Source organism: Anolis sagrei, chromosome 4 (genome assembly GCF_037176765.1).
Source record: "Anolis sagrei isolate rAnoSag1 chromosome 4, rAnoSag1.mat, whole genome shotgun sequence".
Lineage (NCBI taxonomy): Eukaryota > Metazoa > Chordata > Lepidosauria > Squamata > Dactyloidae > Anolis > Anolis sagrei.
Window position 1 is genome coordinate 244,049,171 of NC_090024.1, and position 26,900 is coordinate 244,076,070.

Consider the following 26,900-nt stretch of genomic DNA (forward strand, 5'->3'; position numbering starts at 1 on the left):
CTATGCTACTCTGCTGCTGAGTCTGCATGCCCAGTGTGGAACACATCTCACCACACTAAAACAGTGGATGTGGCTCTTAATGAGACATGCCGCATTATCACGGGGTGCCTGCGCCCTACACCACTGGAGAAATTACACTGCTTAGCCGGTAGTGCACCACCTGACATCCGCCGGGAAGTAGCAGGCAATAGTGAAAGGACCAAGGCAGAGACATCTCCAGCCCATCCCTTGTTTGGGTATCAGCCAGCACGTCAACGACTTAAATCTAGAAATAGTTTTCTAAGATCTACAGAGACACTCACTGGAACACCTCAGCAAGCAAGAGTCCAAAAGTGGCCAGCTCAAACCCAGCACCTCAATCCATGGCTGATACCAAATGAGAGACTCCCCCCTGGGCACACAGAAGACTGGGCGACTTGGAAGGCGCTGAACAGACTGCGCTCTGGCACCACGAGATGCAGAGCCAACCTCAAGAAATGGGGCCACAAAGTAGAATCCACGACATGCAAGTGCGGAGAAGAGCCAACCACTGACCACCTGCTGCAATGCAACCTGAGCCCTGCCACATGCACAATGGAGGACCTTCTTGCGGCAACACCAGAGGCACTCCAAGTGGCCAGATACTGGTCAAAGGACATTTAACCAACTACCAAGCTTGCACACTTTGTGTCTTGTCTGTTTGTTTGTTTTGTTCTTTTAGAAATGTAATACAATTGACTGGTTGCCCTGTCACGACAAATAAATAAACAGGAAAAAGCAATCAGGTTGAGCATTCCTTAGTGAGAATTCTGCAATTCAAAACAATTAAAGTGCATTATGATCTCTGTTGCTTCAATGTACATAAACTATGCTGGATAGGTTGCATTAGAAGGTTGGAACCATGTGCAGTGATTAGGACTGTGCAAAAAGTCATTTGTGCCTCGTATGATCTGTCCATTTTGTAAGATTTTTGTTAAAGTTCAGTAAACTTCATAAGTAAGTCTCCCAAAGTCATCACAAACAAACTGTACCCGTGGGGCGAAGCAATTGACCTCATCACATTGAGACATTTCCCCCTTGTAGGACACTTCAGCCTCTTTTCAAACATGCAGAGACATTGAGCTCATCACATGTGTTAAACTACTTCTGGCCATCATGCATCACCCTCTGTGGTTGAAAAGAGGCAGAAGTGTCCTGAAGGGAGGGAACTCTGGCAATAGACCTCATCACATTGAGACATTTCCCCTTTGTGGGATACTTCAGCCTCTTTCCAAGCCTGCAGAGACATTGAGCTCATCACATGTGCTAAACTACTTCTGGCCATTGTGCATCGCGCTCTGTGGTTGAAAAGAGGCAGAAGTGTCCTAAAAGGAGGGAACTCTGGCAATAGACCTAATCACATACGAGATATTTTCCCCTGGTAGGACATTTCAGCCTCTTTTCAAGTAAGGAGAGGCACGGAGCTCATCACATGTGTTAAACTACTTCTGGCCATCATGCATCACCCTCTGTGGTTGAAAAGAGGCAGAAGTGTCCTGAAAGGAGGGGACTCCGGCAATAGACCTCATCACATTGAGACAGTTCCCCCTCGTAGGACACTTCAGCCTCTTTTCAAGCATGCACGGAGCTCATCACATGTGCTAAACTACTTCTGGCCATTGTGAATTGCGCTCTGTGGTTGAAAAGTGGCAGAAGTGTCCTGAAATGAGGGAACTCTGGCAATAGACCTCATCACATATGAGATATTTTCCCCTGGTAGGACATTTCAGCCTCTTTTCAAGTAGGGAGAGGCATGGAGCTCATCACACGTGTTAAACTACTTCTGGCCATCGTGCATCACCCTCCGTGGTTGAAAAGTGGCAGAAGTGTCCTGAAAGGAGGAAACTCCGGCAATAGACCTCATCACATACGAGATATTTTCCCCTGGTAGGACATTTCAGCCTCTTTTCAAGTAGGGAGAGGCACGGAGCTCATCACACGTGTTAAACAACTTCCAACCATCATAGCCCTCTGGGGTTGAAAAGAGGCAGAAGTGTCCTGAAAGGAGGGAACTCTGGCAATTGACCTCATCACATTGAGACATTTCCCCCTGGTAGGACACTTCAGCATCTTTTCAAGCATGGAGAGGCATGGAGCTCATCACATGTGCTAAACTACTTCTGGCCATCATGCATCGCCCTCCATGGTTGAGAAGAAGCAGAAGTGTCCTGAAAGGAGGGAACACCGGCAATAGACCTCATCACATACAAGGTATTTTCCCCTGGTAGGACATTTCAGCCTCTTTTCAAGTATGGAGAGGCACAGAGCTCATCTCATGAGTTAAAATACTTCCACACCACAATGTTGAATTTAGAAATGGAAAAGAAAGAATTGGTGATTTTTTTACTCACAGTGGCAAGAATTATAATAGCAAGGAATTGGGAAATAGTAACTAATGGTATAGGGAGGTATGGAACGTAGCCTTAAATGATAAACTAACAATGGAAATGAGGGTATCCAGTATGCATCAGATTTTGATGCATACTGTTTGGTCTTTATTAAATACGATTGAAAATGGAAAACAATATAACCTTGTTGTTGATTGGCTTTTTCTTTTCCGGTAGATCGCTAAGATGAAAGAAATCATCCTCTCTAAAATAGAGAAGGCCTTCCTTGCTCATCTGAATGGTAAGGAAATCCAATGAAATAATTGTGATTTTTTTTGTCCTAAATGCCCTTAGGGGCCCAATGAGCTATTTTCTCCAAAGTGCCTTAGGGTAATCCGTTTTCCGCACAACTTCTGCATTAATACTTATGGGGGGAAGTCATGCTCCCTATGCTCTATTCTGCTTTGGTTAGGCCACACCTGGAATATTGTGTCCAGTTCTGGGCACCACAATTGAAGAGAGATGTTGACAAGCTGGAATGTGTCCAGAGGAGGGCGACTAAAATGATCAAGGGTCTGGAGAACAAGCCCTATGAGGAGCGGCTTAAGGAGCTGGGCATGTTTAGCCTGAAGAAGAGAAGGCTGAGAGGAGATATGATAGCCATGTATAAATATGTGAGAGGAAGCCACAGGGAGGAGGGAGCAAGCTTCCTTTCTGCTTCCCTGGAGACTAGGACACAAAACAAATGGTTTCAAACTACAAGAGAGGAGATTCCATCTGAACATGAGGAAGAACTTCTTGACTGTGAGAGCCGTTGGAAGCTTTTAAACAGAGGCTGGATGGCCATCTGTCAGGGGTGCTTTGAATGCAATATTCCTGCTTCTTGGCAGAATGGGGTTGGACTGGATGGCCCATGAGGTCTCTTCCAACTCTAGGATTCTATGATTCTATATGGTCCTTATGGGTTTCTTCCATGGTTATACGACTATTCCAACAATGACTACCTCCCTGTTTTCCCCTCCAGCCGTCCTGAGTGTCGGGATATCGCTTCCTAAGATGAGCAATCTCCAGTATGTCGATCCACAGATAGAGATCCATGAGGTGAGACTCTTGCTTGGTTTTTCTCCTTCTCTTCCATCCATTCCACACATCAGTGTTTGCTTCTTTTGGAAATACACCCTTGTTCTCTTACTCCAAACCCATCCTCCTTGCCTCTCTTGGGCCAATTTCTTTCCTGTCTTGTTGTTGACATGGGCCATGGGCCACTGTGTGAATGTCATAGAAGGTTAGACTACTGCAATGTACTTTATGTGGGTCTGCCCTTGGAAACTGTGCAGAAGGTGCATCTAGTGCAGGCATGGGCAAACTTGAATCCTCAAGGTTTTTTGGACTTCCACAATTCCTAACAGCCGGAGTTGAAGTCCAAAACACCTGGAGAGCCCAAGTTTGCCCCTGCTGGCTCTAGTGTTCCGTCCCCCAAAATATCAGGAAACATTTGCTCTATAGGAGAAAACTCTACTTTCGAGAAAATTCTACTTATATGAGGAATTTCTATTATTTCTGACTATTTGTGTCCTCCTTTAAACTTCCAGGGTTACGCCCAGGTCAACTGCGACCTCGACTATGTCCCTTAAGCCGAAGAAGGAAGGAGCACCCAAATTGGGTTCATTAAGGACCCATTTCCTGTTCTTTGGATCTGCAAATTCTTGGATACTGAATGAAGGGAACTCTGCTTTCATCTGCTGCACGCAATAGTGGAAATGCACTTGATGCTTTGGTTTGCAAACTGCGAATGTTGGACTCTTATGACTTGGAAGTCACCATCAACTTGGATGAAAGATCTATTTGGTGTCGAGGGAATTTAATTCCCAGTCATTGGGAGCTTTGCTTTCCTATGTTTTCCCCTAAATCACTGGTAATCAATGAAGCGAAAGGAACGTGTACAGGTTTTTGTGGTGCGCTTCGATCTGATCATGTCCACAGTGTGCCATTCAGTTGCTATCTTTGCTTTATTAAAGCACACTTTCTGGTTTAAGTTTGCCTGCAGTGAATGATGTTTACATACCGAAATACTGTTGGTGTCATATATCTTCATGTAAGCCCCTTTAGGTGCTCATTTGGACATTTTTAATGTTGACATATTCTTTTTGGCCTGTATGGTCATGTTCCAGCAGCATTCCCTCCTGACGTTTCACCTGCATCTGTGGCTAATGCAATCTTCAGAGATTCTGTTGGAAGTGATGCAAGTGGAGTGTATTAGGCTTGTTTGATAAAAAAAATGGTTCAAAACTCGTTTCGGATGTAGGGGGTGCTGGTGGTTCGATTCTAAAGTCAATTCCGATTTTCACAGAAAAAAATGTTCAAAACTTTTTGAAACTTCCGGGATTTCCGAATCCTTCCTTAATGGTTTGAAAGTGTTATTTCCTGTTCCATTGGGTGGTCTTTACTTTGAAAGTAGTCCCAAAGCGAGGGGGGGTAGTGGGGAAGCAAAGGGAGGAAATTCATCCACTCTGGTTTAAAACACTTCCCAGGCTCGAGACAGAAGTGAGAGGAGAGGAGAGGGAGTTAATTCATCCACTCTGATTTAAAACGCTTCCCAGGTTCAAGACAGAAGTGAGGGAAGAGGAGAGGGAGGAAATTCATCCACTCTGGTTTAAAATGCTTCCCAGTCTTGAGACAGAAGTGAGGGTAGAGGAGATGGATTTAATTCATCCACTCTGGTTTAAAATGCTTCCCAGGCTCGAGACAGAAGTGAGGGGAGAGGGATTTAATTCATCCACTCTGATTTAAAACGCTTCCCAGGTTCGAGACAGAAGTGAGGGGAGAGGAGAGGGAGGAAATTCATCCACTCTAGTTTAAAATGCTTCCCAGTCTCGAGACAGAAGCGAGGGGAGAGGAGAGGGAGGAAATTCATCCACTCTGGTTTAAAATGCTTCCCAGTCTCGATACAGAAGTGAGGGGAGAGGAGAGGGAGGAAATTCATCCACTCTGGTTTAAAACACTTCCCAGGTTCGAGACAGAAGCGAGGGGAGAGGAGAAAGAGGAAATTCATCCACTCTGGTTTGAATTTCCTCTCTCTCCTCTCCCTTGCTTCTGTCTCGAGCCTGGGAAGCGTTTTATATCAGAGTGGATGAATTCCCTCCCTCTCCTCTCCTCTCACTTCTCTATCGAGACTGGGAAGCATTTTAAACCAGAGTGGATGAATTTCCTCCCTCTCCTCTCCTCTCACTTCTCTATCGAGACTGGGAAGCATTTTATACCAGAGTGGATGAATTTCCTCCCTCTCCTCTCCCCTCACTTCTGTCTCGAACCTGGGAAGCGTTTTAAATCAGAGTGGATGAATTTCCTCCCTCTCCTCTCCTCTCACTTCTCTATCGAGACTGGGAAGCATTTTATACCAGAGTGGATGAATTTCCTCCCTCTCCTCTCCCCTCGCTTCTGTCTCGAGACTGGGAAGCATTTTAAACTAGGAGTGGGTGAATTTCCTCCCTCTCCTCTTCCCTCTCTTCTGTCTCGAGCCTGGAGTGAAGCTCCAAAGTCAATCAGTGAAGGTATCTGCAATCAGAGGTGACCTGGCTTCTGTTGCCTGGAGGCACCCTCTTTTTGGGAGGAAACCCACAAGCATGTGAACAATTTCAACAGAATGGAGGAAACCATGGAAATGAACAAAATATGCCTACTACTATTAAAAAACACCAGAATCAAGACAGTAGATTATGAACAGCACTCAGAAATAGGGGAACTCCAGACAGCAAACAATTAAGTGCCAACTGAAGATGGTATCTTTAGGATATTTAGGAGTTTTTAAAATAGCATAAACCTGAATTAATGCATTCCGGAGCTGACCTGAAACCACATAACAGCAGTCAAAAGGCATCATCAGATTTCTGAAACATGGAATTGAATATCTTTTGGGTTGTTGTAGGTTTTTTCGGGCTATATGGCCATGGTCTAGAGGCATTTTCTCCTGACGTTTTGCCTGCATCTATGGCAAGCATCCTCAGAGGTAGGGGATGCTTGCCACAGATGCAGGCGAAACGTCAGGAGAGAATGCCTCTAGACCATGGCCATATAGCCTGAAAAAACCTACGACAACCCAGTGATTCCGGCCATGAAAGCCTTCGACAATACATCGAATATCTTTTGGATGCATAAAGAGAAACCAAGGCTGATTGCAATGGATGAGATGCGCTACAAAATAGTCTCAGTCTGTTGAGAAATCAAAGATATTTATTGCAAAGTGAAACACCGTAAGGTGAAATATACATATTCCGTTGGGCTTGCAAGACTGGGATTCCCGCGCATTGTGTGCATTTCCTTGCATTGTATTCATTTCCTTGCATTTCTCAACTAGGCTAATAGACAACACGAAAGACCAGAGTAGTCATGGACGATCTAAACTACCAACTTCCCCATCTCCATTTACAAGGCTATCACTAGTAACACAAAGGGTGCCTCACAAGGCCTTCGGCAAACGTTTTATAACAAGTCAGGAAAATCAAAGGATAGAAAAGCTGTTGATTCATCTCTCTTGCAAAGACGCTCCTCTTCTCTTGCCTTCTCCTTCGCCAACTGGGACGTGGTGGGCTGAGAGCAACCCTTTTCCTTCTTATGCACAGATCACAAGCATCCCCTGCAGAAGGAAATACAAGATGTTTAGCTCATTGGTTTCCATAAATGACATTCCAAGGAAGGAGGAAAGGCACCTTACCAAAGCATAGAATCATAGAATCAAAGAGTTGGAAGAGACCTCCTGGGCCATCCGGTCCAATCCCATTCTGCCAAGAAGCAGGAATATTGCATTCAAAGCACCCCTGACAGATGGCCATCCAACCTCTGTTTAAAAGATACCAAAAAAGGAGCCTCCACCACACTCCGGGGCAGAGAGTTCCACTGCTGAACAGCTCTCACAGTCAGGAAGTTCTTCCTCATGTTCAGATGGAATCCCCTTTCTTGTAGTTTGAAGCCATTGTTCCCTTGCGTCCTAGTCTCCATGGAAGCAGTAAACAAGCTTGCTCCCTCCTCCCTGTGGCTTCCTCTCACATATTTATACATGGCTATCATATCTCCTCTCAGCCTTCTCTTCTTCAGGCTAAACATGCCCAGCTCCTTAAGCCGCTCCTCATAGGGCTTGTTCTCCAGACCCTTGATCATTTTAGTCTCCCTCCTCTGGACACATTCCAGCTTGTCAATATCTCTCTTGAATTGTGGTGCCCAGAATTGGACACAATATTCCAGGTGTGGTCTAACCAAAGCAGAATAGAGCATGGGGAGCATGACTTCCCTAGATCTAGACACTAGGCTCCTCTTGATGCAGCCAAAATCTCATTGGCCTTTTTTTGCCGCCACATCACATTCCTGGCTCATGTTTAACTTCCTCCCCATGAGGACTCCAAGATCTTTTTCGCACGTCCTGCTCTCGAGCCAGGCCTCATCGTCCCCCATTCTGTATCTTTGCATTTCGTTTTTCCTGCCAAAGTGGAGTATCTTGCATTTGTCCCTGTTGAACTTCATTTTGTTAGTTTTGGCCCATCTCTCTAATCTGTCAAGATCGTTTTGAATCCTGCTCCTGTCATCTGATGGTGGCCTAATTCAACACCCCCTCTGTTGAGACCAATATGACCTTATTATATAGCAGAACAGACAACTCTGCATCTGTATGCTTGTCCACTATGCCCTGCCTCATGTGCAGAGGAAGAATTGTTGGAGGCTACAGACAATGCCGTTGCTGTTGCCCGTTTTCGATCAAAAGACATTTAGCTGCTTATGTGCCTTCTATTTTTATCAGTTTTATACTAATCTATGCAATGCTTTTGATAAGAAATGAGAAAATATATCAACTACAAAGTGAATGAAAGTTAACAGAAGGATGTGTTGCATATTGCGGGTTTCTGTCAGGTCCAGTGCAGAAAACAGTCAGGTCCAGTGCAGAAGCCGAACTGTATTCTAAAACCCATACCCCACCAGGTCTAGTCCAAACTTACTAGTTGACCTACATTAGCAGCTGCACATAATAATCAACAGTATAAGGTTTTCTTTAACAAGCCCTATGAGGAGTGGCTTAAGGAGCTGGGCATTTTTAGCTTGAAGAAGAGAAGGATGAGAGGAGATATGATAGCCACCACCGAGAAGGCCCCGTCTCTCATCCCCACCAAACGTGTTTGTGACTCAGGCAGGATCGAGAGCAGGGCCTCCCTGGATGATCTTAAAGTCATAGAAGGTTTGTAAGGGAATGGCCAAATTCATGTGTTGTGATCATTCAACATGAATCTGGAATTGCATATTAGTTGTGCTATGCCACCTTTGAATGGATGGCTAAAACTGTACAACTGGACCAAAGTACCAAATGTGCAACCAAATGCAACCCATCTGATGGTAATGGGAATTCACTGGTGGGACAGATTTCCTTGGAAGGCAATGCACTCTCTTCCTTTGGGAGTCTTCAAACAAAAGACAGATGAGCCTCTTTTAGGAGAGCTTTGGTTCTGTATTCCTGCATGGAAAAGGGTTGGACTAGATGGCCCTTGGGATCGTTTCCCACTTGAACAAGATGTTAATCCAAGCAGAAAAGGCAGACTGATGTCATGCACATCCATGCATATTGCACATTCATGAATGATGGCTACACACATACAACTCAGCCTTGGCAGCCTGGGCCTGAATGCAGTGTTGTGCATGGGAGAAACACATCCAGCCACTTGTATTGTGGGGAAATTGGACACATGTTCAAGTATGAACACTCCTGACCATGAGTGTGAATGGAAGGGAGGAAAGAAGAGCATGCTTCTGGTGGAGGTCTTACCAGCATCCAGTGAATGTAAGGGTAGTTCAATTGGATGTCCAATGGAGAAGGCAGTGGGAACCCAACTTGCAACAAATCTGAAATAGGCAGGCAGAGCAGGTGGTAAAGAAGAGGAAAGCACAGCATTTTGTTCAGTTGGGGCATCATCAGAAAGACTGAGAAGAGGCTCAGCATTCACTGCCAATGAGGACTCAGGGTGCCATGCAATTTAGACCATTGCCTCATATTGGCTCAAGACTAAAGAGTCCTGAAAACAGCATTATAGATGAAGTCGAACATGACCCACCCCCCATAAGAGATAGTAACTTATAGTTTTGCTAAGGGCAAGGACGCCAGGCTGGATAATAAGGGTTAAGCCTTGGTCAGTTTGGCGTGTATCATTTAATCAAGGCTTTATGCTCTATTTTCATATGTTTACAGCAGAAAGTAACCCATTTATTACTGAAAATCATACCACAAGAGTATTTGACTTTTTCCATCTGGGACACACCTGGGCTCCTGATGGTCCCCCATCTCACAAACAAGGGACTCTCTTTCCACCTCATGGATATTTCCCTTTATGGACCTTCCTATGAATAATATGAACTATGGACACTGGGGGAAGGTAGTTGGGTTTACTCTCTGTATTATGATTTCTATATTTTCTCCTGTATTTCTATATTTCCCTTCATGTATTTGACCTTTCCCTGACCCTTTTGCCCCCTTCCCCTCTCCTTGGGGGAAATCTACAAGGAAGCTGCCCTGCCTCTGGAAAAGCAATCAGACATCATGAAAAGACCCTTCTCTTTGGACATTCTTTGCATGGACAATGGTAAAGGAAATCCTTTTGACTTCGGAGTTGGGCCACCATTAGGATTTCCGTTTGGCAGACTTTTTAATCATATAACAATGGGGGGAATATGACTTTAGGAAAGTCCTCTTTTCCTCCAAGCCGTTTTTCTTTCAAATCTTTCCACTAAGGACATTCGCAAAAGTTTCCCCTTTGTGCCCTATCTGATTGTAAGAGGAAAACCTGGATTAAGCCATCAATGCTTATCACAGACCCATCTCAGGACAATAAAGTGGATTCTATGGCAGGCCGATCTCCGGACTCGATAAGCTTAAGGACATTAAAACTCCATAATCCACTCCAGAATGCATTGTCTCCCTTCATCCAGCCTCCCTCCCTTCTGATTCACTGGACCGTCAAGGCAGCAGGAGCCTCCTGATAGGAAAGCCCTATGATTGGCCCTGATGCATGGGGGATGGCCAAGCCTCCTCCCAACTGTTTTTGCTTCTGCCAATCCCCTTCGAGCTGGGCGGGAGGAGGGAGCAGGAATTTTGAAACTCACAACTCTGTATTTTCTATAAAAATGGCATTTATTTCTATAACCACATGCTCTGCTTGGCGAATGATTGCCGCTCTGCATCCTTTTCAGCTGAATCGCTAATAAACCTCGGTGGCACTTCCTTCTACTTGGTGAGACCTTTTATTGGGAAAAATCGGAGATTGGGTGCTTCTCTCTGTCTCGCCAAGGTAACGAACTCTTTAAGGAGTCTGATCGGTCTCTGCCTCCTGGCAAAGACCCCTAAATTCCAGCTCTATAACATAGAGAGGTCTGAGAGTTGGGAAGAAGACCTGGGTTTGAATGCTTGCTCAGTGATGGAAACACATTGAGTCACTTTCAGCAAGTCCCTTTCACTTAGGGTTTGTTGGAGGACCCATCTACAAGGCCATATAATGTAGTTTCAAACTGCATTGTATGGTCAGGGTAGATGGGGCCTTCTGCCAGAGATGCTTCCAAAATAAAGGTGTTGGCAGCCTTACCATTGACTTGAGGTACAAAGGCTTCCTCCAGGAGCAACTGCATCCACTTCTCAAGAGGCGCGATCTGAAAGAGGAAATAACACTTTCAAGCCAGGAACAGATTTTTTTTCCAAATTTGGTTAAATACAATTATGGATTGGAGGCGTCATGCTTGGCTTTCAAAATCATAGCCACTTAGGGAGCAAGAAATAACTTACATCGATCGGTCCCACATCGGAATGAAGCAAGAGGACTTCAACACTGCGGAGAGAAGGAAAATATAAACAAGCTCAATACAAGATATTAAAATTCCCCCCATTTACACGCTAAAATGTGAGGCTGATATGGAAACCCATGGGAAAACATTTGCTAAAGGATATATGCATGCTACCCAATTCATTATATGCTATGGCAGTGTTTCTCAACCTGGGGGTCAGGACCCCTGGGGGTCGCGAGGGGACGTCAGAGGGGTTGCCAAAGACCATCAGAAAAAATATTTGTTGGTCATGGGACTTCTGGGTGGGAAGTTTGGCCCAATTCTATCATTGGTGGAGTTGAAAATGCTTTTTGACTGTAGGTGAACTATAAATCCCAGCAACTATAGCTCTCAAATGTCAAGGTCTATTTTCCACAAACTCCACCCGTGTTCACATTTGAGCATATTGAGCATCCCTGCCAATTTTTGTCCAGATCCATCATTGTTTGCGTCCACAGTGTTCTCTGGATATAGGTGAACTACAACTCCAAAACTCAAAGTCAATGCCCACCAAACCCTTCCAGTATTGTCTGTTGGTCATGGGAGTTCTGTGTGCCAAGTTTGGTTCAATTCAATCGTTGGTGGAGTTCAGAATGCTCTTTGATTGTAGGTGAACTATAAATCCTAGCAACTACAACTCCCAAATGACAAAGCCAATCACCCCTCCAAATTTGAGCGTATTTGTGCCAAATTTGGTCCAGTGAATGAAAAGACATCCTGCATATCAGATATTTACATTATGATTCATAACTGTAGCAGTTATGAAGGAGCAATGAAAATGATTTAATGGTTGGGGGTCACCATGACATGAGGAACTGTATTAAGGGGTCATGGCATTAAGAAGGTTGAGAAACACTGTGCTATGGAATCATGGGATTTGTAGACTGACAAGATCTGTAGCCTTCTATGCCAAAGAGTGTTGGTGTCCACCAACATACAACTCCCAGAATCCCATAGCCTTGAGCCATGGCTGTTAAAGGAGTACCAATTGGCATTAATTCCACTGTGTGGATGCACCACTAATCAAATCATCACACAACCTTGGTCCTTAGGATTCGTAATAGGTCTTCAACTAGTGAGGATCAGGGACCCTTATATACTATTACCAAGGTCTGGAGAAGGTCCAGCCCTTGCTCCAATTGGTTAGAACAAGTCACATGATATCCCACTATTTCTGCAAAATCTCCTCAAGACAACAGACCAAGGGAAAGTTAGGTGTCTACTACCTGAGCATCTTTGTGACGAAGTACAGGAAGCAGTCATGGACGGAGGCCTGGGTGGTGAGTCTTATATTCTGCAACCAGAGAATAGGAAAGAAAGAGGACTGACGAGGAGAGTCGGAGCCAGAAAAGGTCCCCACTTTGTTCCTCTCCTCCACCATTGAGTAACCTTGGAAACCATGACATCTACAACTATAGAACGAATGCAAGTTGACACCACTTGAATCCTGGGACTTGTAGTTTTTACAAGGCCTTGATCTTTCTGCTCCAAAGAGGACTGGTGCCTTGTTCAAGTTCTATGATTCCATAGCATTGAGACACGGCAGTCCAAGTGTCATAAATATATGATGTGCAATTCAAAAGAGATTGAATTAATTGTATGAAAGTTGTATGGTTGGAGTCTAAAGATGTCATTCTAAGAAACGAGTCCTGGAAAACTGCAAAAGTCTGATGAAGGAAAAACTATTGTAGTGGTTGAACTGCTGACATGGATGACCAAAGACAAATGATTAACTCTTGGTGGAAAACAACATGTTTACATTACCAGATGTAAACAACATCTGGTAAAATAATCCCATACCTTGTGTGACTGTGGAGCAGAACAGACAACTCTGCATCTGTATGCTTGCCCACTGTGCCCTGCCTCATGTACAGAGGAGTAATTATTGGAGGCTACAGACAATGCTGTTACTGTTGCCTGTTTTTTGTCAAAATATATTTAGTGTTGTGGCTCAGCCTGACTTTGAGTCTGAAGCTGAACTGTTTGGGCCTTCTGAGCCTGACTTTCTGCAGGATGATGAGGAGGCTGATGGGTTACAGATTCCTACACATGTTCCAGACGGGGCTGATAGTGTGGCTGCTGAAGAAGAAACAGCAAGCTGATTCCCAGGGAAAGGAATGTGCCATTAGATAGAGATAATGAAATCCCACAAGCCCAGGGGGAGACTCCTTTCCCTTCCCAGCTGAACCAAGATAAGGGGTTGCATAGCCTTGAAGATAATGAATTAATGAGCAGACAGGATCATTTGCAATTAAGGATTCGCGGAAGCACTAGCTTGGCCAGCAAGCGAGAAGCCAAAGGTGCCAAAGGTCAATGCAATGCTTTCATGTCCGGGAAGCTTATTTAATGATATAGCTGACAGGCAGTTTTTGTCAGTCCAACGTTACTCTTCCCATGTTAACTTCTGTGGATTTACCTTGGCTTTTAGCAGCACGCCTCTGGCTTCTTGAGACTTGGATCTTGTTCCTGTTTGTACCTGTTTACCATGGACTCTTGTTTGACCATTGCTAAGGGATTATGTTTCATGGTTTTGTTTTTGGATCTTGGGAACTTTGCCTTTACATTTAAGACTCTGTTTTGCCTATGAAACTTTTGCATTTCTATTTTTCTGTTTTGATTTTGCTTTTTTCTCAATAAACTACAAAACCTACAGCCTTGGTGAGTTGGTGTCTTGAGTAAGGTGAAAACTACCCTGAGTTGCAACATTTAGCCACCTGCACACCTTCTATTTTTCATCAGTTTTATACTAATTTATGCAATGCTTTTGATACGAAATTGTTGGGGTTCAGCCTGCATGTCAACCTGAACCTGATTCTCTGATTGTATTTCCTGATGCAAGTGAACAGGCTAATGAACAACATGAATTTGTCCCTGATGGTTCAGAAACTGTTGAAACTGTTGATTCTGAGGTCAGTGGCTTGGAAAGTGAAACTACGCATCCTGATGGGAATGTTTCTGAATCAAGGGGTGATAGCTCTCCAGAGGAGCTAGCACTTGCCTTTTTAATGAGGATAGAAAAGGACAGATTTTGAAAAACAGGAGTGAATCGCAGAGTCTGCGAAGGTCAAGCAGATTAAAGGAAAGGGAGGCACAGGCTTCAAAGTCTGGAGGCGTGTCCTGAAACAGTTTTTTTTAGCTTTAAGTGTCTCTCCCCGGGCTCTCTCGTTAGATCAAGCATCGTTTAGACTGAGGCATTACCTTGGCAGATTTCCCAGTTTCCATGGCCTGCATTCCCAGAGGCTTCGAGTTTCCAAGTACGGTTAGTGAGATGCTAAGAGGTTCCAGGTTTTTCTAGTGTTGCTTTTGGAATTTTGATCTAGTTCATAGATATTCCTGACTGCTGAATTTTTACTGTGGCTTTTTGGACTTTGCATTTTCCTCTATTTTGTAACCATTTTTTATCAATAAAAAAAGATTGTTTTTTTCTACAGTCAAGTATGGTGGATTAATATCTTATAGTCTTGTTTCCTGATCTGGGTTGCAACAGAAATAAATAAATATTATCAGAGACAATGGCTCTTTTAAGTTAAGGAAGCAAACAAGGCTCCTTACAAAGAACAAAAGCCAATATCTGTCCAGAACTGATGGAGTTAGCATGTCTTAAACTGGAAAAACACTTGTCATTCATTTGCAACTTTTTGGAACAACATTGATAGAAATTTGCTATATAAGAGACACTTTACTATTCCAAAATTGTGGCAGACAATGGAGTCTGGTCCACTCATCATCTTCCCCAAGGGATGGAGGAAGATGGTGAATTCACAGAATGGCAGATTTGCTGGGAACTCAATCTGGCCAACATTCAGGGAAAGGAAGAAGAGATGGTATTGTATGAATGATGGTGAGTGAATGTTTACGTGTGAATGTTGAGTAAAATGTAATACCCCCTTTGTTTGTGTACACAGTGTAGCTAGAGTACACAATGTTGTTTAACATATACATGAAGCCACTGGGGGAGATCATTCGGAGTTTCGGACTGAGATGCTATCTCTATGCAGATGATGTCCAGATCTGTCACTCCTTCTCACCTGTCACCAAGGAGGCTGTCCAGACCTTGAATTGGTGTCTAGCTGCTGTGTCGGACTGGATGAAAGCTAGCAAATTGAAACTGAATCCAGACAAGACAGAGGTCCTACTGGTCAGTCGTAAGGCCGAACAGGGTAGAGGGTTACAGCCTGTGTTGGACGGGGTTACACTCCCCCTGAAGACACAAGTCCGCAGCTTGGGAGTGATCCTGGGCTCATCGCTGAGCCTGGAACCCCAGGTCTCGGCGGTGGCCGGGAGAGCTTTTGCGCAATTAAAACTTGTGCACCAGTTGCGCCCGTACCTCGGGAAGTCTGATCTGGCCACAGTGGTCCACACTCTTGGTACATCCCGTCTAGACTACTGCAACGCACTCTATGTGGGGTTGCCCTTGAAGACTGTTCGGAAACTTCAATTGGTCCAACGAGCGGCAGCCAGATTGCTCACCGGGGCGACATACAGGGAGCACACCACCCCCCTGCTGTATCAGCTCCACTGGCTGCCGGTTCAATTCTGAGCACAATCCAAGGTGCTGGTTTTGACCTTCAAAACCCTTTACGGTTCCGGTCCAGTGTATCTGTCCGAACGTATCTCCCTCTACGTCCCACCCCGGAACCTGAGATCATCTGGGGAGGCCCTGCTCTCGACCCCGCCTTTATCACAAGCGAGGCTGGTGGGGACGAGGAGCAGGGCCTTCTCGGTGGTGGCCCCTCACCTGTGGAACTCACTCCCAGGGGAAATTAGGGCGTCAACATCCCTCCTCACCTTCAGGAGGAAGGTAAAGACATGGTTGTGGGTCCAGGCCTTTGGGCAACCTGACAATTAGATATGGAAACCAGATGAATAGGACTAAAAGGACTGACAATTATGGAATTGGAATTCAAACTATGAGATTGTGAAACGCTGACCGTCAAGGAGGTTTGTATGGATTTTTATTGCTTTTATTGGTTTTATGGCTGTTTTTACCTATTATAATTATTGTCTTATGGTAATTGCTATTATTGATAGAATTGTTGTTGTTAAATGATGTTATTGTCTTTTTGCAGGCATCGAATTGTGCCTCGCTTTTGTAAGCCGCCCTGAGTCCCCCCCCGGTGAGAAGGGCGGGGTAGAAGCAACCGAAATAAATAAATAAAATAAATAGATAGAGTCAATTCGTGTCTGCCTTCTTTCTCTGTAAAGTGCCTAATACTCTTTTCAAAGCGTTCATGTCACAAGTGGTCTCAAATTGCATCGATTCCATGGAGTAGATGTCTTGCAAAAGCACTTACCACTTTTAGGGTAAAGAGGTTACTGAAGGCACCGGTTGGTCCTTTGGAGTAGAAGGTGATCTCAATCGTAATCTTGAGGGTGGCCTTCTTGGGCTCGATAACTAGTCGCTTGTCTCCAACCACCGTGATGGTGATTTTCAGAGGGGACTTCACAGGGCACTTGGGACACTGAAATGGAGGGAGTGAAAGTGAAGAACACAAGCCAGTGAGATGGAAACATAGACTTGGAGGAGACCTCTAGGGCCATCCAATCCAACGCCCTTCCATAGTGCAAAAACTCCAGAAAGTGGTTAAGAGAGGTTGTATAAACAACAATAACGAAATTAATGTTTTTTTCCTCTCCTGATGTTCCTCTAACATGTAAATAATGAATCATAGAATCAAAGAGTTGGAAGAGACCTCCTGGGCCATCCGGTCCAACCCCATTCCGTCAAGAAGCAGGAATATTGCATTCAAAGCACCCCCGATAGATGGCCATCCAGCCTCTGTTTGAGCCTCCACCACACTTCGGGGCAGAGAGTTCCACTGCTGAACAGCTCTCACAGGCAGGAAGTTCTTCCTAGTGTTCAGAGGGAATGTCCTTTCTTGTAGATTCCATCTGAACATTAGGAAAAACTTCCTGACCGTGAGAGTTGTTCAGCATGACGTTTTCCTTATGTGAGCATCAACTTCCGCCCCAACACCAATGCATGCGTATAATTGGAAATGGGGATTGGATTATTTCAGGAATGAAAGAATACTTGTCTAATGTATTGCCGAAGGCTTTCATGGCCGGAATCACTGGGTTGTTGTAGGTCTTTTCGGGCTATATGGCTATGGTCTAGGGGCATTCTCTCCTGACGTTTCGCCTGCATCTATGGCAAGCATCCTCAGAGGCAGTGAGGTCTGTTGGAACTAGGAAAAAGGGGTTTATATATCTGTGGAATATCTAATCCTGACAGCCTCTCCAACACTGATTTGAATATTTTTTTTATCAACCTGCTTTAATCTAATGGGGGTTAGGTGCCAACTCAATAACATAATTTTTGGAAATCTCATACTCCATATCCTTGCCCATTCTTAACTATTCGCTCCACCCCCTCAGAAAAAAAGCCATACAACTTCTGTGAAATGAACATAGACTCACCTTGCCGTGGGCAAACAAAGCCGAAACAGCAGTGGTCAGCTCCTCTGCAGCAGAGAACTGCAGGAAGAAAAAGGTGTTAGTGGGATCCAAGAAAGTCACTTGCTCAGCTATTGCCACGAGTCCATACCAGGGATGGGCAAACTAGGACCCTCCAGGTGTTTTGGACTGTAACTCCCACCATTCCCATTGCCATGAGTCCATACCAGGCATGGGCAAACTTGGATACTCCAGGTATTTTGGACTGCAACTTACACCATTCCTATTGCCACGAGTCCATACCAGGGATGGGCAAACTAGGACCCTCCAGGTGTTTTGGACTGTAACTCCCACCATTCCTATTGCCACGAGTCCATACCAGGGATGGGCAAACTAGGACCCTCCAGGTGTTTCGGACTGTAACTCCCACCATTCCCATTGCCATGAGTCCATACCAGGAATGGGCAAACTTGAACCCTCCAGGTGTTTTGGACTGCAACTCCCACCATTCCCATTGCCGTGAGTCCATACCAGGCATGGGCAAACTTGAACCCTGCAGTTATTTTGGACTACAACTCCCACCATTCCTATTGCAATGAATCCATACCAGGCATGGGCAAACTTAGACCCTCCAGGTGTTTTGGACTGCAACTCCCACCATTCCTAACAGCCTACCGGCTGTTAGGAATGGTGGGAGTTGAAGTCCAAAACATCTGGAGGGCCCAATTTTGCCCATTCCTGGTCCTAACCAACTAGGTGTGCTAGCTCCCCCCACCCCAAAAAAAACAAACCCCATTATTCGAGTATGCATTGTCCTGTCCACTCACAATCTGAGGTGTGACCATGAATTCCAGTGCTCCCATCTGGAGGAGGACAGAAAGGACTGTGTCCGCGCAGGGTTCAGTCATCCCAAAGCAGAGGGCGTTGTCCTTTAGCGAAGGCACGGGATATACGATGGACCGGGGCGGGGGGGCGATGGTCCGGCTTCCAATTCGGATGAACATCTTGGGAAAGAGAATGCATCAATAGCAGCAAATGCAACAACAACATCGAAATCTCCAGGTGGCATCTGCACTTTAGATGGAGTTTGGCTCCACTTCATCTGCCATGGCTCAGTGCTATGGAATCCATGGCAGCTGTGGTTTGGTGAGGCAGAGAAGTCCAAAGACCTTGTAGAACTACAGCTCCCATGAATTCAGAGTATAGAGCTGCGGCAGTTCAAGTGGTGTCAAACTGCATTAATTCTACAGCATAGATCAGAACTTTTCCAAACATTATATGTTTGCGACACATTTAGAATAATAGAATCCTAGAGTTGGAAGAGACCTCATGGGCCATCCAGTCCAACCCCATTCTGCCAAGAAGCAGGAAAACTGCATTCAAAGCACCCCCGACAGATGGCCATCTAATCTCTGTTTAAAAACCTCCAAAGAAGGTGCCTCTATTACACTCTAGGGCAGAGAGTTCCACTGCTGAACGGCTCTCACAGTCAGGAAGTTCTTCCTAATTTTCAGGTGGAATCTCCTTTCCTGTAGTTTGAAGCCATTGTTTCGTGTCCTAATCTTCAGGGCAGCAGAAAACAAGCTCGCTCCCTCCTCCTCCCTGTGGCTTCCTCTCATATATTTATACATGGCTATCATGTCTCCTCTCAGCCTTCTCTTCTTCAGGCTAAACACGCCCAGCTCCTTAAGACGCTCCTCATAGGGCTTGTTCTCCAGACCCTTGATCATTTGAGTCTCTCTCCTCTCGACACATTCCAGCTTGTCAATATCTCTCTTGAATTGTGGTGCCCAGAATTGGACACAATATTCCAGGTGTGGTCTAACCAAAGCGGAATAGAGCATGGGGAGCATGACTTCCCTAGATCTAGACACTATGCTCCTATTGATGCAGGCCAAAATCCCATTGGCTTTTTTTGCCGCCACATCACATTGTTGGCTCATGTTCAACTTGTTGTCCACGAGGACTCCAAGATCTTTTTCACACGTACTGCTCTCGAGCCAGGCCTCATCGTCCCCCATTCTGTCTCTTTGCATTTTGTTTTTCCTGCCTAAGTGGAGTATCTTGCATTTGTCCCTCTTGAACTTCACTTTGTTAGTTTTGACACATCATCTCTCTAATCTGTCAAGATCATTTTGAATCCTGCTCCTGTCCTTTGGAGTCTTGGCTCTCCCTCCCAATTTGGTGTTGTCTGCAAACTTGATGATCCTGCCTTCTAACCCTTCATCTAAGTCATTAATAAAGATCCTGAACAGGACCGGGCCCAGGACGGAACCCTGCTTGTGGCACTCCACTTGTCACTTTTTTCCAGGATGAAGAGGAGGAAGCATTGGGGAGCACCCTCTGGGTTCATCCATTTAACCAATTACAGATCCACCTCACTGCCCAGCTCCTTAAGCCGCTCCTCATAGGGCTTGTTCTCCAGACCTTTGATCATTTTAGTCACCCTCCTCTGGACACATTCCAGCTTGTCAACATCTCCCTTCAATTGTGGTGCCCAGAACTGGACACAATATTCCAGGTGTGGTCTAACCAAGGCAGAATAAAGGGCTAGTGCATCATTCCACAAGACAGTAATGCAGTTTTAATGGTGAATCAGGTCCCTTTGACCCCTTCCACCCTGCCATATAATCCAAATTATCGAAACAGATAATCCACACTAGTCTACACTGCCATATATTCTACTTCAAAGCAGATAATCTGGATTTTATATGGCAGTGCGTAAGGGGCCTTAATATTGCGAGCTGCATTGGGTCTCAATTAAGAGACAAAAGTGGGATATAAATGTAATAACAATAGTACACAACTAACAATCTAGCCGGTATATACGAGGGTTGAATGAAAAGTAATGCCTCTACCTTCGTTACTTGGGTTTGGATGGGAATATTTTAATAAATAAAACGCAGAAATAACCCTTTGATCAGTGGTTCTCAACCTGGGGTCCCCAGATGTTTTTGGCCTTCAACTCCCAGAAATCCTAACAGCTGGTGAACTGGCTGAGATTTCTGGGAGTTGTAGGCCAACAACATCTGGGGACCCCAGCTTGAGAATCATTGCCTTAGAATGTGCTCTTTAACTACCACTCTTCACTTTTCCACATAATCACCAGACAATTGGATACATTTCTGCCAACAATGAACAAGTTTTCTGAAGTTGCCATGGAAGAAGTCAACACTCTGTTTCCGCAACCAGCAACTCACAGTTCTCTCAACGTCTTCATCAGAAGCGTCATGATGTCCCCGCAGATCTTTTTTCATTATCGGGAACAGATGGAAGTCAGACGGTGCTAAATCTGGACTGTGTGGAGGATGTCATATGATGGTGAGATCCAGTCTCTGAAGTTTCAAGTCTGTGCACTTACATTTCAGGTGTCAGCATCCTGGGTACTCATTGTGCACAGATCTTCCGATAGCCAAGCAAAGCAATAATGTGACTCACACGTTCTTGTGAAATTCCGACTATGCTTGAAATTTCTCTCTGAGTGATACGATGATTGTCCTGAATCAATCTGTCAACCTTTTGCTTGTGAAACTCGGTGGTTGCTGTCACAGGACGTCCAACTCTTTGTTTGTCATACAAGTCAGATGTTCCCACCTCAACATAGCCAAGCAAAGCAATAATGTGACTCACACGTTCTTGTGAAATGCTGACTATGCTTGAAATTTCTCTCTTGAGTGATACGACGATTGTCCTGAATCAATCTGTCAACCTTTTGCTTGTGAAACTAGGTGGTTGCTGTCACAGGACGTCCAACTCTTTATTTGTCAGATGTTCCCACCTCAACATCTTTAAACTTACTAGCCCAATGATACACAGTACTCACATCAGCACAATCACCATAAACATCTGGCATTCTCTGATGAATCTCCTTTGGGGTGACACCTTCTGCTGTCAAGAATTCAATGACTGCACGTTGCTTAAGTCGCATTGACCGACCATCTGTGCAGGGTTCCATACTTTGCACTTTAACAACACAACTGTTCAGTGCTAAGGCTTCGTGCCAAAATGGAACCATAGAGGAGAGTCTACTGAACAAGCCAGTACCTGCCACATACCAGTACTGCCATCTGTTGAGGAGTTACGAAGGTGGAGGCATTACTTTTCATTCAACCCTCTCATATAAGTCCGCCCCTCATTGACATGAGGATCAAAGCATTGGGAGTTTGTTTCCATGTAACAAAAGAAAACATATGACTTTGATATGCATTCACATTCAAATTGAGCAAATAAAATTAAACCAAGGCTGCTTACATGTTTTTCAACCGTAAACACGTGTGCAGATATCAGTGGGACACTTGCCAGTCTGTATTCGATGGTGGCCACTTTGCCCATGGGGAGAATCACTATAAGAAAAGGAGAATATTATAGCGTCACACCTGAATCCCAGTGTTTCCATACCCACTTAGGGTGCGTCTACACTCCAGAATGAATACGCTTTGACACCAATTTAACTGCCATGGCTCTATGCTCGTAGCTTGGAGAAGCACCAGAATTCTGTCAGAGAAGGCTGAAGAGCTTGCGAAACTACAACTCCCAGGAATCCATAGCATTGAGCCATGGTGAATCAAGTGGAGTCAAAACATATTAATCCTACAGCGAAGATGCACCCGGAGAAGGAGAAGTTGACAGATAGTGAAGGAAAGGATAGCATTGGCATCTACGAAAAGACCATTCATAGAATCATAGAATCAAAGAGTTGGAAGAGACCTCCTGGGCCATCCAGTCCAACCCCATTCTGCCAAGAAGCAGGAATGTTGCATTCAAATCACCCCTGACAGATGGCCATCCAGCCTCTGTTTCAAAGCTTCCAAAGAAGGAGCCTCCACCACACTCCGGGGCAGAGAGTTCCACTACTGAACAGCTCTCACAGTCAGGAAGTTCTTCCTCATGTTCAGGTGGAATCTCCTCTCTTGTAGTTTGAAGCCATTGTTCCATTGTTTCCTAGTCTCCAGGGAAGCAGAAAGGAATCTTGCTCCCTCCTCCCTGTGGCTTCCTCTCACATATTTATACATGGCTATCATATCCCCCCTCTCATCCTTCTCTTCTTCAGGCTAAACATGCCCAGCTCCTTAAGCCGCTCCTCATAGGGCTTGTTCTCCAGACCTTTTATCATTTTAGTCTCCCTCTTTCTCTGGACACATTCCAGCTTGTCAATATCTCTCTTGAATTGTGGTGCCCAGAATTGGACACAATATTCAAGGTGTGGTCTCACCAAAACGGAATAGAGGGGTAGCAATACTTCCTTAGATCTAGACACTAGGCTCCTATGGATGCAGGCCAAAATCCCATTGGCTTTTTTTGCCACCACATCACATTGTTGGCTCATGTTTAACTTGTTGTCCACAAGGACTCCAAGATATTTTTCACACGTACTGCTCTCAAGCCAGTCACCCCCCATTCTGTATCTTTGCATTTCGTTTTTCCTGCCAGAGTGGAGTATCTTGCATTTGTCACTGTTGAACTTCATTTTGTTAGTTTTGGCCCTTCATCTCTCTATTCTGTCAAGATCCCTTTGAGTCCTGCTCCTGTCCTCTGGAGTATTGGCTCTCCCTCCCAATTTGGTGTCGTCTGCAAACTTGATTCTCACCATTTATTGTTGACAGAAGATCAGTTTTGACAAACTTGAGGAGGACTTCCACCACATGGCAGACCTGAAGTGAAAGAGCAAAAGTCATCATGAATGAACTTGAATCCAACATCCTCTAAGTGAAAAGTATTATTCATATGATTTATTGTTATTATTATTATTACTAGCCGTCCCCTGCCAGGCGTTGCTGTGGCTCAGTCTGGGGATCTTGAAAATAAAATAATGTGCAAGTGTGGGTTTCTAATCTATGTAATTTCTTTCTGCTTGAGGGTAAACAGTATTTCGTGTTGAATGTATTGTCGAAGGCTTTCATGGCCAGAATCACTGGGTTGTTGTAGGTTTTTTCGGGCTATATGGCCATGTTCTAGAGGCATTTTCTCCTGACGTTTCGCCTGCATCTATGGCAAGCAACCTTTGAGGATGCTTGCCATAGATACAGGCGAAACGTCAGAAGAGAATGCCTCTAGAATAGTGGTTCTCAACCTGGGGTCCCCAGATGTTTTTGGCCTACAACTCCCAGAAATCCCAGCCAATTTACCAGCTGTTAGGATTTCTGGGAGTTGAAGGCCAAAAACATCTGGGGACCCCAGGTTGAGAACCCCTGCTCTAGAACATGGCCATATAGCCCGGAAAAACCTAAACAACCCAGTATTTCGTGTTGTTTCTTTGTCGGTTTTGATGTGGAGAGTGTCTGGTTTGCCTACTCTGGAATATGCAACATATCATTGTCCTTCTTTAGGGACTCAAACAATGATGGATCTGGACCAAACTTGGCCATCTGTCAGGGGTGATTTGAATGCAATATTTCTGATTCTTGGCAGAATGGGGTTGGACTGGATGGCCCAGGAGGTCTCTTCCAACTCTTTGATTCTATGATTCTATGATTCTATGATACTCCATATGCCCAAATATGAACACAGATGGAGTTTGGGGGAAATAGACCTTGGCATTTGGGAGTTGTATTTACTGGGATTTATAGTTCACCTAAAATCAAAGAGCATTCTGAACCCCACAAATGAGAGAATTGGGGCAAACTTCCCACACAGAACCCCCAAGACCAGGGGTCCTCAAACTACGCCCCGCGGAAGGGACTTAAGTTAAATGATGATACAGCGCATGTGCAAAAACGACAACTCCCAGCATCCCTGTTGGGGTTCAGCCTGAGTTTGAATTTGAACCTGATTCTCTGTTTGTTCCTCCTGATGCTAATGAAAATATATTTACTGATGCTAATGGAAATGTACCTTTTGATGCCAATGCTCCTGAAATTAGTGAGGAAGAAACTGCTGTAGGTTTGGAAAATGCCAATGTTCCTGAAATTAGTGAGGAAGGAACTTCTGTAGATTTGGAAAATGGAAGTACCAGTGTTCATGAGAATGTTTCAGAGGGAAGCCTTGGCCTTTCCCTCCCTTCTGCACCTGGTAACTTTAATGAGAACAGAAGGGGCCAGATCTGGCAAGACAGAAGTAAATCACTCAGCTTGCGAAGGTCTTCCCAAATTAAAGAATTACAAACATTGGCTTCAAAGCAGAGGGGCGGTTCATGGAACCAATTCTTTAGCTTTAATTGCCTTGCGCCGGGCTGACTTTCTCAGTTCAGGCATCGTTTCAGATTAATGAAGACCTTGGCAGTTCTCCCGGTTTCCCTGGCCATGGTTTTGAAAGATTTCTAGGATATCAAGCACGGTTAGTGGATTGCTAACAGGTTCCAGTATTTTACAGTGTGGCTTTGGGTTTTGCTTTGTCCATTTAAATTCATGTTTGCTGATTTTGCTGTGGCTTTTGACTTGCATTTTTCCTTTATTTTGTAACCATTTTTCTTCAATAAAAAAAGGATTGTTTTTCACAGTCAAGTGTGGTGGATAGTTATCTTAGGGCCTCGTTCCCTGCTCTGGATTGTAACAATCCCCTAGAGCAGGCTCATTAGGGGAGGAGGATGTTCCAAATGCACTGCTTCCAAGCCACAACAATCAGGAGGGCTGCTGGGAGTTACAGTCCAAGAATAGGTAGAGAAGCAATAAAAGAGAGAAAGAAAAAGGGAAGGAAGGAAAGAGGTATGGAAGGAAGGAAGGAAGGAAGGAAGGAAGGAAGGAAGGAAGGAAGGAAGGAAGGAAAGAAAGAAGGAAGGAAGGAAGGAGGGAGAAGGGAGAGAGGGAAGGAAGGAGAGAAAGAAAGAAAGAAAGAAAGAAAGAAAGAAAGAAGGAAGGAAGGAAGGTTGTCCACAGCAACGTGTGGCAGGTACAGCTAGTGTGTGTGTGTGTGTGTATAAATGCTCTGTGTGTAATGAGTACCTTAAAAACAAAAGAACCAATGAATGAAATCACACCAAATTTGGCAACAAAACGTCTCACAACACAAGGAGTGACCATCACTCAAAAATGTATGATTTTGTCATTTGGAAGTTGTAGTTTCTGGGATTTATAGTTCACCTATAATCAAACTCTACCAACGATGGAATTGAACCAAACTTGGCACACAGGACTCCCCTGACCAACAGAAAACACTAGAAGGGTTTAGTGGGCATTGACCTTGAGTTTGGGAGTTGTAGTACACCTACATCCAGAGAGCACTGTGGACTCAAACAATGATGGATCTGGACTAAACTCTACACGAATATTCAATATGCCCAAATGTGAACACTGGTGGAGTTTGGAGAAAATAGAATCTTGACTCTTGGGAGTTGTAGTTGCTGGGATTTATAGTTCTCCTACAATCAAAGAGCATTCTGAACTCCACCAACGATGGAATTGAACCAAACTTGGCACACAGGACTCGCCTGATCAACAGAAAACACTAGAAGGGTTTGGTGGGCATTGACCTTGAGTTTGGGAGTTGTAGTACACCTACATCCAGAGATCACTGTGGACTCAAACAATGATGGATCTGGACTAAACTCTACACGAATATTCAATATGCCCAAATGTGAACACTGGTGGAGTTTGGGGAAAATAGAATCTTGACATTCGGGAGTTGTAGTTGCTGGGATTTATAGTTCTCCTACAATCAAAGAGCATTCTGAACTTCACCAACGATGGAATTGAACCAAACTTGGCACACAGGACTCGCCTGATCAACAGAAAACACTAGAAGGGTTTGGTGGGCATTGACCTTGAGCTTTGGGAGTTGTAGTTCACCTACATCCAGAGAGCACTGTGGACTCAAACAATGATGGATCTGGACCAAACTTGGCACAAATTCTCAATATGCCCAAATATGAACACTTATGGGGTTTGGGGGAAATAGACCTTGACTTTTGGGAGTTGTAGTTGCTGGGATTTATAGTTCACCTACAATCAAAGAGCTTTCTGAACCCTGCCAACGATTGAATTGGGCCAAACCTCCCACACAGAACATGTGGGCCACAGCAACACGTGACAGGGGGTGGCTAGTGTGTGTGTGTGTGTGTGTGTATGTATATATATATATATATATATATATATATATATATATATATATATCATCCGTACTTAGTGGATTTTCACTTTTCCCGGGTGGTCCTGGAATGTAACCCCCGTGATAAGTGAGGGAACACTGTATATTGCCAGCTCTTAGGTGTCCATGTGTGAGTGTGATGAGGAGGCAGAACTCGAAATGGGACCACTGACAATGTAGAGGGGTGATTCCCTACACTAAAAGGATGGTCACGCTCACTTTCCCGTCTCAATGTGATGAGGTTGTATGTTCAGATGGTTGGCACAATCCACAAAAATCACGAGGTCCCACAATTCA

The 26,900-nt window shown here is 44.6% G+C and overlaps 2 protein-coding genes across 2 annotated transcripts in view; one reads left to right on the forward strand and one right to left on the reverse strand.

Moving 5' to 3' along the window:
• LOC132772742 (BPI fold-containing family B member 2-like) overlaps positions 1-4,358 on the forward strand; it is a 36,663-nt gene extending 32,305 nt beyond the window's left edge. The window contains exons 14-16 of the mRNA XM_067467122.1: positions 2,583-2,646; positions 3,370-3,446; positions 3,938-4,358. Coding sequence (XP_067323223.1) covers positions 2,583-2,646; positions 3,370-3,446; positions 3,938-3,979 — 183 coding nt within the window. The 3' untranslated portion in view covers positions 3,980-4,358. The remainder of the gene's footprint in view (positions 1-2,582; positions 2,647-3,369; positions 3,447-3,937) is intronic.
• Positions 4,359-6,954: 2,596 nt separating this feature from the next.
• The window catches only part of LOC137096869 (BPI fold-containing family B member 4-like), a 38,558-nt gene continuing 18,612 nt past the window's right edge, over positions 6,955-26,900 (reverse strand). The window contains exons 6-15 of the mRNA XM_067467123.1: positions 23,173-23,236; positions 21,837-21,928; positions 18,413-18,589; positions 17,610-17,666; positions 16,484-16,651; positions 12,416-12,483; positions 11,152-11,194; positions 10,955-11,018; positions 9,148-9,224; positions 6,955-6,978 (exon numbers count right to left, since the gene is read on the reverse strand). Of these exons, the coding sequence (XP_067323224.1) occupies positions 6,955-6,978; positions 9,148-9,224; positions 10,955-11,018; positions 11,152-11,194; positions 12,416-12,483; positions 16,484-16,651; positions 17,610-17,666; positions 18,413-18,589; positions 21,837-21,928; positions 23,173-23,236 (834 nt within the window). The remainder of the gene's footprint in view (positions 6,979-9,147; positions 9,225-10,954; positions 11,019-11,151; positions 11,195-12,415; positions 12,484-16,483; positions 16,652-17,609; positions 17,667-18,412; positions 18,590-21,836; positions 21,929-23,172; positions 23,237-26,900) is intronic.